At 38.0% G+C, this 14,011-nt stretch overlaps 1 protein-coding gene across 1 annotated transcript in view; it reads right to left on the bottom strand.

Moving 5' to 3' along the window:
- Positions 1-14,011, bottom strand: part of LOC117296527 (serine-protein kinase ATM-like) — a 65,920-nt gene that overhangs the window by 46,261 nt on the left and 5,648 nt on the right. The window contains exons 10-14 of the mRNA XM_033779498.1: positions 13,493-13,680; positions 13,268-13,303; positions 12,574-12,656; positions 9,735-9,893; positions 8,737-8,961 (exon numbers count right to left, since the gene is read on the bottom strand). Of these exons, the coding sequence (XP_033635389.1) occupies positions 8,737-8,961; positions 9,735-9,893; positions 12,574-12,656; positions 13,268-13,303; positions 13,493-13,680 (691 nt within the window). The remainder of the gene's footprint in view (positions 1-8,736; positions 8,962-9,734; positions 9,894-12,573; positions 12,657-13,267; positions 13,304-13,492; positions 13,681-14,011) is intronic.

Here is a 14,011-nt window from a genome sequence, read left to right as displayed (position 1 = left end):
ATGTTTGAGTTATGTGACCTCACATACATATTCAACGTGTGGGTTTCAACAAAATACTACGCACGCGCACAACTGGAAACAGACAAGCGGGCCAGCCTGGTAACTTGCATCCTTACTCTATGCTTGCATGCACCCGACGTGTCGAGTAAAAGCCTCGCTGCATCATGCTACGGCGGGAACCCGGGGAAATACACACCATGTTCGTTTTGTTGCGCATGCAAAGGCGATCACTGATCTTTATGTTATTATTTATTAGAGATCAGCGGTTGCGATCGATTGTTAGAGGGAAGAAATTGTCAGTCAATGAAAAAATACTATAACAATATTGCTGACCGCATCGGCAAGACTCGAGGAGTCGAGTGTTTTATTTGCAGATGAGAGAACTTGTAACTTGTATGGGTATATTTGCACATTATTTCGAAAATAAAGAAAGATATCCTGCATGGCTATCGGCACTTAACTATAAAACACAGTTGATCACAATCGTTCGCCAAAATTGTCCTCCATTACATGTCACGTCTAATTGTGGCCAAGTGCGTGGAGCCGTGGACAAAGGATACTGACATGTACATGTACCTTCTTGTACACATGCACACAGTACACAACCGAATGCCAACGTGGTGTTGTGTCTGGGCTTCTTATCTTCGCGAAGACGTGTCAAATTACTCATAGGCTTAGATATTTAATGGTGGTCGTCCACCGGTTGATTTTGACCAAGCTGTGTGAGTATGATACGGAAGTTTCGGATGTAGTGTTTAGTTTTTTCTGCATAAAAGTACTTTCAGGCACTGTGACCCTATAATTATTTTTACCTACAAAGTTACCCTTTGGACCAAGACTAAAAATGCCAGAAAATCCCATGTTCGTGTACATCGATCTATTTCTGTTAGCTCTGTTGCTAAACATCCTCGTTCTTAACATTTTAAGATTCCATTCCCCTCAATTAATTGCACTTACAAAAATTCTCAAAATCTTCCCCAAAAACGTATTTTAGGGCAAACTAAAATTCGCACATCGTTCTACAGCAATCATGTTTACAAAAATTAAAAGACGAACGTAAATGTACAAGCCCTACACATCAACTAACATACGAGGAAGCCTGGCTGTTTCTGGTTGCGTTGCACCAAAGACGTACAGATACCAGACTGTGGGAAATTATGCTGATACTGCTACGTCAGAGTTATGCAGGCCTAGCGCAGCACGGAATGATTGGAATGTGCTCGGAATTTCCCGAGCGATATGCACACGGACCAAGACGTTCCTCCAGGGCGGTGAGTGGACTATAAGTCAGGTGAGTCGGTGCGCGCGCTGTCGGTGAATTGGCCGCGGTGTGCGTGAAAAGGGAACAAGAAACGTCTTGCACCAAGACTACTGTAATTAGTGTGTTTATATTACCTCTATATTGGCCATTAGTGATACCAGATAATGGCACTGTTTTCACAGACAATAGATGAAATGTAAACACTTCCTGCCAGACTAAGTAAGTATACTAATTGCAAGGGGTAAAAAGAAGACATGTCAGCTGTAATTAGTGTGTTTATATTACCTCTATATTGGCCATTAGTGATACCAGATAATGGCACTGTTTTCACTGACAATATTTGTATTAAAGGCAAAGTATACATCCTTTGGTTTTTGGAAACCGCTCCATTGTTTTTATAAACAATAAAACTATTCTGTGAGTTTTTTATTTTGAAAGTTGTTTCTAGAGAGATTGCTGAAAATCTAGAGTGATTTAATGTCCATGTAGGGAATAATAATCTGTAATTGATAACACAGTCTGGAAGGAACATTTTATGCATGAGTTGCTTCTCAGACTGAAATGTTTTTAAATCCCTCTCTGTAAAACCACATTCCTTAGAAGGGAACCGTTTCTCTGAATCTTATACGAAACATTATAGTGCTTCTTACAAGGCAAGTTTTTCCTAGTCATTATGTTTTGGAGTAATGACCAATCTATGACCTTTATAATGGCCTCGTACTGCTTATGGCCATTATGTTTTGGAGTAATGACCAATCTATGACCTTTATAATGGCCTCGTACTGCTTATGGTCATTATGTTTTGGAGTAATGACCAATCTATGACCTTTATAATGGCCTCTACTGCTTATGGTCATTATGTTTTGGAGTAATGACCAATCTATGACCCTACCTTTATAATGGCCTCGTACTGCTTATGGTCATTATGTTTTGGAGTAATGACCAATCTATGACCTTTATAATGGCCTTGTACTGCTTATGGCCATTATGTTTTGGAGTAATGACCAATCTATGACCTTTATAATGGCCTCTTACTGCTTATGGTCATTATGTTTTGGAGTAATGACCAATCTATGACCCTACCTTTATAATGGCCTCGTACTGCTTATGGTCATTATGTTTTGGAGTAATGACCAATCTATGACCTTTATAATGGCCTCTTACTGCTTATGGTCATTATGTTTTGGAGTAATGACCAATCTATGACCTTTATAATGGCCTCGTACTGCTTATGGCCACTATGTTTTGGAGTAATGACCAATCTATGACCTTTATAATGGCCTCTTACTGCTTATGGCCATTATGTTTTGGAGTAATGACCAATCTATGACCTTTATAATGGCCTTGTACTGCTTATGGCCACTATGTTTTGGAGTAATGACCAATCTATGACCTTTATAATGGCCTTGTACTGCTTATGGCCATTATGTTTTGGAGTAATGACCAATCTATGACCTTTATAATGGCCTCTTACTGCTTATGGCCATTATGTTTTGGAGTAATGACCAATCTATGACCTTTATAATGGCCTCTTACTGCTTATGGCCATTATGTTTTGGAGTAATGACCAATCTATGACCCTACCTTTATAATGGCCTCGTACTGCTTATGGCCATTATGTTTGGAGTAATGACCAATCTATGACCTTTATAATGGCCTCTACTGCTTATGGCCATTATGTTTTGGAGTAATGACCAATCTATGACCTTTATAATGGCCTCTACTGCTTATGGCCATTATGTTTTGGAGTAATGACCAATCTATGACCCTACCTTTATAATGGTCTCGTACTGCTTATGGCCATTATGTTTTGGAGTAATGACCAATCTATGACCTTTATAATGGCCTCTACTGCTTATGGCCATTATGTTTTGGAGTAATGACCAATCTATGACCTTTATAATGGCCTCTACTGCTTATGGCCATTATGTTTTGGAGTAATGACCAATCTATGACCTTTATAATGGCCTCGTACTGCTTATGGCCATTATGTTTTGGAGTAATGACCAGTCTATGACCTTTATAATGGCCTCTACTGCTTATGGTCATTATGTTTTGGAGTAATGACCAATCTATGACCTTTATAATGGCCTCTACTGCTTATTGTCATTATGCTTTGGAGTAATGACCAATCTGAGACCCTACCTTTATAATGGCCTCTACTGCTTATGGCCATTATGTTTTGGAGTAATGACCAATCTATGACCTTTATAATGGCCTCTACTGCTTATGGCCATTATGTTTTGGAGTAATGACCAATCTATGACCTTTATAATGGCCTCTACTGCTTATGGTCATTATGTTTTGGAGTAATGACCAATCTATGACCCTACCTTTATAATGGTCTCGTACTGCTTATGGCCATTATGTTTTGGAGTAATGACCAATCTATGGCCTCTACTGCTTATGGTCATTATGTTTTGGAGTAATGACCAATCTATGACCCTACCTTTATAATGGCCTCTACTGCTTATGGTCATTATGTTTTGGAGTAATGACCAATCTATGACCTTTATAATGGCCTCTACTGCTTATGGCCATTATGTTTCGGAGTAATGACCAATCTATGACCCTACCTTTATAATGGTCTCGTACTGCTTATGGCGATTATGTTTTGGAGTAATGACCAATCTATGGCCTCTACTGCTTATGGTCATTATGTTTTGGAGTAATGACCAATCTATGACCTTTATAATGGCCTCTACTGCTTATGGTCATTATGTTTTGGAGTAATGACCAATCTATGACCCTACCTTTATAATGGCCTCGTACTGCTTATGGCCATTATGTTTTGGAGTAATGACCAATCTATGATCTTTACAATGGCCTTGGTACTGCTTAATTGCAGTGAATGGTTAAGACTATTAGATCTGACAATCTGTGAGCCAGTCACAACAGAGTATGCACATCCAGAAGTGTGTATGTGTAACTAAGGGTTTGGTGTTACAAAAGGAGTGCTGCATTGCCAGGTTTTTATGGGTTGCTGTATGGCTTTATCAATGACAGGGAGAAACATCAACACATGAAGCCCATGTTTTAAATCACAGCAAAAGTAAAAGTTGTTAAATACATGGCGGTGTAGGGAGATATTTTAATCCAAGGCTGTGATCACTAGACTAGCCACACTAGTCATCTAGGCTTACTAGTAAGTACGTATCTTATGATAACTTCCAGTAGTTTTCCCTTGTCTGAAGTGGTATGTTGTGATTGAGCAGTCTACTGCATCAAACTCAATGTGAATAGAAACTTTACTGAAAATTCATGAAGTTGAAACTTACAAAAAGTTGATGAATCAGCAGAGCGTGGGTTCTAACACTGATCGCGACACTTTCCTTGTGTCCTTGAGCAAGGCACTTAACCATAATTGCTTCTCTTAACCAAGGTTTTATACAAGGGAACCTGAGATGGCTGATGTCTCAGCATTGGACCATGGAGGAAGACAATTTGGATTAATCCCTTTAATTGTTTGTAAGAATAGTATTGCTTAGATCGTTTTATTTCTAGTTTAGGCCTATTAGTATATTTGTAAAAGGCCAAGACCACAGGAGATGTGCGCTATAGAAATGAAGTTTGTAACTATTTTTTTTTTAATTTGTATTAGTATCATTTAGCCTTCAAGAAAGACTCTGCTAGGGTCCAAACAACAGGACACTAACTATTGTTTTGGACCATAGGTCCTTTTGATTGGTAAGCAGTTTGCAACAGCTATTCTATTTGTTATTATTATTTTCAATTATTAAATAAAAGAGGAGAAGCAGTAGTTTGTTGAATTTTAATAAACCAAGATGAATCTCTGATGCCATGTAAACAGCAATTTGTGGTTAATGCATTTTTTATTTACTTAGGCGTGGCTCTTTGTAATGAATCCTGACAGGATTTTGAGTTGGAGTCAATTTAGGTATCAGAGTAATAACGGCGGACAGGAATTTGAGTTGGAGTCAATTTAGGTATAGGAGTAATATTGACGGACAGTGTTTTGAGTTGGAGTCAATTTAGGTATCTGAGTAAGTGAAGGTGGGCAGGATTTTTGGTTCAGTTATTTACGTATTGGAGAGGCAGGACATAATGAACCTTGAATTTTACAAATGATTATTCAGGGAGTTATTCCTGTGTTGCATCCTGTGTTGCAGCAGTCAGCAGTACCAACTTGATCAACCTTGCTTGGATATATGTTACAAAGTCTGGTAAGTGAATTGATATTTAAGAGCGGCTCTATAAGAAGAAATTGGATTTTGTGATGCACTCATCGGTGTATGGGTAAAAACCAAAATTAATATATGAAAGATGGTAAATAAAAATACAAGTCTCTAAAGATAGACCCCCTTTTTTTAAATCAAATGTTTTTGGATGTTGAAAAAGTTCACACTGGTTGGGTATCAAATAGAAGGGATTGTTATACAATTCTAACATGAGGTTTAAGAGACTTAACTTTTTCCCCACTTTCTATCTACTGAAAAATGAATGCAACACAAAACTGAATAGAACCTTGGAGCCACCCTCTAAGTTAATGCAACAATTTGGCAGTAAAATTGACAACAGCAAATTCCTTAGTAATCTATTTGTTAGATATTAGCCAAACACTTACTGTGTGATGTCTCTGTCATTGGACTAACACATCTATACCAGCTTTATAATAAGACAGCATTTGTAAGGCTCACTTTCTCTTAAACCTGAGCTGGGGATTGATTTTAATGTGTGTTGTAGCTGAGCGGATAAAAGCAACAGACCCAAGCTCTGATCAGCAACGTGTACGTGTGGGTGGGTTTGAGTCGTAGTCGTGTCAAATGTGTCCTTAAACAAGACACTTTAAAACCATTATTTGGTTCATTTATCACTTTCCAAACTTTATTTATTGACAGTAAATATTACTTATTATCTCTAAGTTATTTTTTTATGTTTGTGCAGTTATTTACTATGCTACCAAGAACAAATCCACATCAGTGCACAATGAATGAAACAAACAGCACCAGCTTAGACCAAGACAACGTCTCCTTTGCAGTGTCGCTGACTCTAGGCATGATTGGCATTTTGGGCAACACTCTCGTCTGCATTACGATCATCAGAGCTAAATTCATGCACAACATCACCAACTTACTGATCGGCCATCTTGCTCTGGTAGACCTCTTAGTCTGCTTAACAAACATTATATTCTTGGAGCATTTTATTCCAAACGGTGCAAATGTTGTTATAGTCTGTGCGCTTTTTCGCAGAAAAAGTATAGTGTGGTACTTTGTATCTGTGTCATCCAACACTACATTGTTGGTTACTTTTGAGCGCTACATAGCTATTGTGCACTCGTTGCACTATCCTCTGTTTTTCACACATGTCAAGACCTTTTTAATGATCACAGTAGTCTGGATCGCACCATTGTTAATGATATTAGGTTACGCCCCAGCTTTTTTCTCTTTGAAAGATTTGACAACGTTTGAATGTTTCCGAGTCCAGGGCACCTACACATTTTCAGTAACATATATCGCAGAATTCGCAACTTTCACAGGAAGCTTTCTGTTTTCCATGTGTTTTCAAATTGGTTTCTACGGCAAAATCGCTCTAAATTTGAGAAAAACTGCTGCACTACAACGACGCAATAACAACCACGCCCCTGCAAATGAGTTGATGAAAGCACAGAGGAAGGTGGCTAGGGTTGTCCTAGTTATTGTAGGAGCGTATTTCATGTTATGGGTTCCGTTTCTAACTCTGTATACAATAGCTTTTATAACTGATGAGCAGGATGGATCTTTTAGCTAGCCTCAATGCTTTCCTGTAATTAACTCAGTAATTAATCCAATCATTTACTCATTTATGTACAAGTCATTTCAACGTGGGGTCAGGGAGGCAGTGATTCTTTGTTGTTTCAAGAAACACAATAGAATTGGTGCCAGAAATGTGCATTTCATTCAAAATTGAAATGAAATTCTGATTTTGATCAGTTATAAAAAATACACAACATATGGTTGCAACGAATCATAGACAAGTAGCAAGACCGATGCTGAAATCTTGTGAGGGCAGTCAGTTTTCATAGTATAGGGGCATCTCTATCTCAACTAAAGTTGTTATCTTCCAGTACGCGCTAATCCACGAATCAAAAGTTCCAACTACTATATATGCTCTGACCTCTGTTTTATAATAATAATAATAACTAATAATAACTATATCCTATTTCCTCTGTTTTTATTACAAAGTGCGTATTGTGAAATGTCATTTTGTCACACTCTGTATACGGACAGTGCAAAAATTACATTCTAAAGTTTGTGCGCGTAAAATAACGCTCTGAACTTTCAAATTGTGCACGTTGCAAGTGAGACTGGAAGATACGGAAAAATATAGCGCGTCTGCGTCCCATTCGGCCTCGTTGGATATGGGACGCAGACGCGCTTTTCCGCATTCCACTCGTGCTTGTGTGATAACTTATAATAAATTGACTTGGCTTTTACATGTTCTTCAAAGACTACTGCCATAATAATTTGATGATAAACAAGGGGAAAGTGTATGCGTGTACGCGCTACGCACAGCCCTTAGTTTCACGTTTCATCAAATATGGCGGCCGTTGACGCTTAGTGCAATCCATCTATTGAGGCACTCCATAAAAGGCTAGGGTTAATTCTATGTAAGCAGCTGTTGTTTTATGTTGCGAGCGCTACAAGTAATATTCTATTTCAATATGTTTTTTCAAAATGGATGTTAAAATTTGCATTAAGGATAACAAATATTATTTGTGTTAAGTCCATAAACTGATGTATGTTAAGCATTGTACACTCAGTACTTTCCCAAGGCCTTTGTAAACTCACAGGCATATTCTTGGGTGGATTCGAACCCACAACCCTCGCCTTTCTAGAGCAAATGTCTTACCACTAGACCACAAAGCTTTTACAGTAGCTAGAGGCAGTTTGAATCCAATGTTTTAGCAGAAGGTACTGCATTAGTTTAAACAGATGTTAAATTTACATCAAGGATAAAGAATATCTGTTAAGTACCTGTGGATGTTTTTCATAGGACACTGGAAATAAGGAAGCACACAGTGTTAGCACTCAATGCTTAGCACACATTGGTGTTACAGGCCATGAAGTTCACTCTTGATGAAGGGGCATAGCACACATTGGTGTTACAGGCCATGAAGTTCACTCTTGATGAAGGGGCATAGCACACATTGGTGTTACAGGCCATGAAGTTCACTCTTGATGAAGGGGCATAGCACACATTGGTGTTACAGGCCATGAAGTTCACTCTTGATGAAGGGGCATAGCACACATTGGTGTTACAGGCCATGAAGTTCACTCTTGATGAAGGGACATAGCACACATTGGTGTTACAGGCCATGAAGTTCACTCTTGATAGCAATTTTGGTCTGATTAGGGGCACCTCTCAGAAGAACATTTAAATTTGTATTGGAACTTTACAAAGGGCACCACAGCATAAGCACAAGGCACCTTGGCAATTGCCCTTATGTTAAGGAGAAAAAAACAAATAGTACATACCATTTGATTGCAAGAGCCATGTACATTCGGACTGTATGACTGCCTCCATCTCTGACTAACATGTACATCAAGCTATGAGCACTCAGATCATTATCACCTTGACCACTCTCCTTGACCCTTGACCTCAGAATAGTCCATTTTCCCATGGGGTCAATCAGAACCAGAGCATGTATGCACTTGGCAATGGCTAGACGTTCTGGAGGGGTGAAGTCACACTGGAGTTTCCTACAAAAATCACAAATAAAACAAAGGCAGTATTGTTGATTAGAAAGTTTGAGACTCGAGGCCAGTGGCATAAAGTCTTTTCCAGTGAGCAAAGGTCGTGGGTTCGAATCCAATCCGAGTATTATGCATATTTTTTTTTTCCAGAACTCGGGAAAGTAATGAGTGTACAGTGCTAACACACATCGGTGTATATGGGTAAAACCAAAATGAACAATCTTTATCCCGATGCAAATTTAACATCTATTAAAGTTGCGCTTACTATGTCAAAGAGCTAAGTGTACTTCAAAACGTTCCAGAAGATTTTGCAGCTTGTGTATGTGTCAAAAGTGCATGTGGGAACAAGGTTGCAAGATCCTCATGGTGAAATAATTAGAAAGGGACTGAATGTAAATATCTAACATAGTCCAGGGGTTTATTTTAGATTCTGTGGTAGTATTTAAACAGCTACTTTAGTAGATACTATTTAAACTTGTTTATAAGGTGTGTGTTTCTCGTTTCATTGTAATTTTGATATCTTACCATTCTAAATTTGTTAAATTATCGATCAAAAACTTAAGCTCAAACCTTTGAAAAACCTTTGAAATAGTGGCTTCCTATCCGTCATCTGTGGTATATTGCTTTCTTATTGCAACAAAGCAACTATACAAAACGGGGCTACCACAAAATGTTGTAAACTGAGTGTAACCTTAAACACAATTGAAATGAATTTCTTCAAAGACAATATGTTTCTTACCAGCTGTTCTTGAATCAAGTCCATTTAATTTGTATCTTACCAAATTGCATTGATGAGACGTAGTGCAACATCTCTAGCTTGTCTGAGTGTCTGTGACACTTCTGCCGTGCCACAATCAAGACATGGTATCAGTCTTGAGAAGAGACTAAAAGCTGCTGCACATAACGCATGATCTTTACGATGACTGGACACAACAGTTCTATAAGGACATAAATAACAATCATATAACAGGGTTGGAGTAGCAAGAATGTCAGTAACTCTTAAAGGGAACAATCATATAACAGGGTTGGAGTAGCAGGAATGTCAGTAACTCTTAAAGGGAACAATCATATAACAGGGTTGGAGTAGCAAGAATGTCAGTAACTCTTAAAGGGAACAATCATATAACAGGGTTGGAGTAGCAAGAATGTCAGTAACTCTTAAAGGGAACAATCATATAACAGGGTTGGAGTAGCAAGAATGTCAGTAACTCTTAAAGGGAACAATCATATAACAGGGTTGGAGTAGCAAGAATGTCAGTAACTCTTAAAGGGAACAATCATATAACAGGGTTGGAGTAGCAAGAATGTCAGTAACTCTTAAAGGGAACAATCATATAACAGGGTTGGAGTAGCAAGAATGTTAGTAACTCTTAAAGGGAACAATCATATAACAGGGTTGGAGTAGCAAGAATGTTAGTAACTCTTAAAGGGAACAATCATATAACAGGGTTGGAGTAGCAAGAATGTCAGTAACTCTTAAAGGGAACAATCATATAACAGGGTTGGAGTAGCAAGAATGTCAGTAACTCTTAAAGGGAACAATCATATAACAGGGTTGGAGTAGCAAGAATGTCATTAACTCTTAAAGGAAACAATCATATAACAGGGTTGGAGTAGCAAGAATGTCAGTAACTCTTAAAGGGAACAATCATATAACAGGGTTGGAGTAGCAAGAATGTCAGTAACTCTTAAAGGGAACAATCATATAACAGGGTTGGAGTAGCAAGAATGTCAGTAACTCTTAAAGGGAACAATCATATAACAGGGTTGGAGTAGCAAGAATGTCAGTAACTCTTAAAGGAAACAATCATATAACAGGGTTGGAGTAGCAAGAATGTCAGTAACTCTTAGAGGAAACAATCATATAACAGGGTTGGAGTAGCAAGAATGTTAGTAACTCTTAAAGGGAACAATCATATAACAGGATTGGAGTAGCAAGAATGTTAGTAACTCTTAAAGGGAACAATCATATAACAGGGTTGGAGTAGCAAGAATGTCAGTAACTCTTAAAGGAAACAATCATATAACAGGGTTGGAGTAGCAAGAATGTTAGTAACTCTTAAAGGGAACAATCATATAACAGGGTTGGAGTAGCAAGAATGTCAGTAACTCTTAAAGGGAACAATCATATAACAGGGTTGGAGTAGCAAGAATGTTAGTAACTCTTAAAGGGAACAATCATATAACAGGGTTGGAGTAGCAAGAATGTCAGTAACTCTTAGAGGAAACAATCATATAACAGGGTTGGAGTAGCAAGAATGTCAGTAACTCGTAAAGGGAACAATCATATAACAGGGTTGGAGTAGCAAGAATGTCAGTAACTCTTAGAGGAAACAATCATATAACAGGGTTGGAGTAGCAAGAATGTTAGTAACTCTTAAAGGGAACAATCATATAACAGGGTTGGAGTAGCAAGAATGTCATTAACTCTTAAAGGAAACAATCATATAACAGGGTTGGAGTAGCAAGAATGTCAGTAACTCTTAAAGGAAACAATCATATAACAGGGTTGGAGTAGCAAGAATGTCAGTAACTCTTAGAGGAAACAATCATATAACAGGGTTGGAGTAGCAAGAATGTCAGTAACTCTTAAAGGGAACAATCATATAACAGGGTTGGAGTAGCAAGAATGTCAGTAACTCTTAAAGGGAACAATCATATAACAGGGTTGGAGTAGCAAGAATGTCAGTAACTCTTAAAGGAAACAATCATATAACAGGGTTGGAGTAGCAAGAATGTCAGTAACTCTTAAAGGGAACAATCATATAACAGGGTTGGAGTAGCAAGAATGTTAGTAACTCTTAAAGGGAACAATCATATAACAGGGTTGGAGTAGCAAGAATGTTAGTAACTCTTAAAGGGAACAATCATATAACAGGGTTGGAGTAGCAAGAATGTCAGTAACTCGTAAAGGGAACAATCATATAACAGGGTTGGAGTAGCAAGAATGTCAGTAACTCTTAAAGGGAACAATCATATAACAGGGTTGGAGTAGCAAGAATGTTAGTAACTCTTAAAGGGAACAATCATATAACAGGGTTGGAGTAGCAAGAATGTCAGTAACTCTTAAAGGGAATGTATAATATGTTTGGTAGTCATTCTTAGCATTAATGCATTAACATTAACATTAATGCATTAATTTCCATTATAATGGAAATAAACATTTACTTGGTAAGAAGTACAGCAGCTTTCAATAAAATAGCATTTTAAGAATCATTTCACTTTGAAGTAATGTGGTTATGTTAAATTATATCAGTTTGTATTCTCCAACAATTGAATCTGAGAGAGTAACTCTTCTCAGATTGTGTATTCCAAAAAAACAACCGCATACATTCACTTTTAGGAATGTTGGTGTATCATCAAGTGTTTTTTAACAGAGTTGAAAGTCATTGCTGACCAAAAAAATTTCAAACTATGATCCACATTACATGTACGTGAAGTACATTGAATTGATGGCATTTGCACCTTTTGGTAACCACTGGAGTTATAGATTCCAAGGAGTTTTGCGCAACAGTATCCTCAGTGCTAGAGAAGAAGATCAAAGAGCAGGAATTCTTCATAACTAAATATAATAATTGCTACTTTTGTGCTGATTCAAGAGTGAGAATGAAGACTTACTTTAAAGCATACAGCAAACCATTGATGTGAGCATCATCTGGTATCTCATCACATGCAATAAATGCATCTGCAACCAAGAAATACTTCATCAAGAAAAGAAACAATAGACACAGGTTAATATTGATTCCTGATTGCATACAATAATGACGTATCAAATTAGCAGTTTTCTCAATTTTTATTTATTTATGATTTGTTTTTATATGAGAAATTGCCTAACATCAGAAGGCATTAAGCACTTCAAAGTGAGGGCTACACTTGATTTGGGCTGTCGACCCAAATCAACTGCCACTAGGGACACATTGCCACCTACTCCCGAGGTTGAAAAAGGGTTACCCCCTTCACAGTCTGTAAGGTTGTAGGCATGGGAATCATCCACTAGGAGCCTGGCTGGTAGAGCAAGGTGCTCTACCTTCCAAACTTTCTACAAAGCAATAATGGTTAAGCTCCTTGCTCAAGAGCACAACGTCATGACCGGGATTCAAACCCACACTCTGCTGCTGACAGCACCAAAATTGGGATCCGGTGAACGACACGCCACACGCCACAATTCTGGCTGAATACATCACCTGACAGCTGAGGCATTCATACCATTCTCTCATTTGTCAAAATAAAGGAAATTGTTGTAATGCCAAACTTAAACATCGCTTTAATAAATATTTAGCTACGTAATGGTTATGATCAACTTGAAACTTACCAATTGTACATCAAATGCAGAACTAGGATCCCAAACCTGAATAAAAAAACAAATTGGATTAGCCTTCAAATCAAAAAAGTTCTCTTAATTTGTCAGTATTTAAAAACCGAATGGTCGAATAGTCATGGCTGAGTATCAACGAACATGAACACACAATCACAATGCTTGATTGGATATCATATTGAATGCAATATGGAGCAAAAAATTGACAAATAAACTACTTACATCTTGTTCAAACAAGTCTAGTAGTTTTTCTTGAACACTGAACGGGCTGAGTGCAGATCGTGCAATCTGCTTCTCTTGACTCAGCTTACCACCACCAGTAAGACTCCATGAACATAGACACTTAGCTGCTTTCAATGCTAGCTGCTCACACTCAGACAGTGAATCACTAGACAGTAGACTCAGATTATCTGGACATTGCAACAAGCAAATCAGAAAGACTCAGTGCAAACACAATGCTACAATCAAAATCAACTGTCTTTATTTTAGGCTGGATACCAAATGTTTTTGGCAATCCGGACACTGAACATAATACAGCGGGTACACAAAACCCCCACAAAAGTGGGTTCACTAGACCCTGACAAGGGGGTACATCAGACCCCAAAAGTGGGTACACCAGACTCTGAAAAACAGGTACACCAGACCCCCATACTGCTGGACGTAGACCAAATGTATTGTGTATTAACTTGACCTCCATGTGTGTATAATAAATACAATACTACTTAGAAACCAGTTTAAGTA

Source organism: Asterias rubens, chromosome 11, assembly GCF_902459465.1.
Source record: "Asterias rubens chromosome 11, eAstRub1.3, whole genome shotgun sequence".
Lineage (NCBI taxonomy): Eukaryota > Metazoa > Echinodermata > Asteroidea > Forcipulatida > Asteriidae > Asterias > Asterias rubens.
The sequence above is the reverse complement of the archived record's forward strand: the minus strand, read 5'-3'. Positions and strand labels throughout refer to the sequence as shown.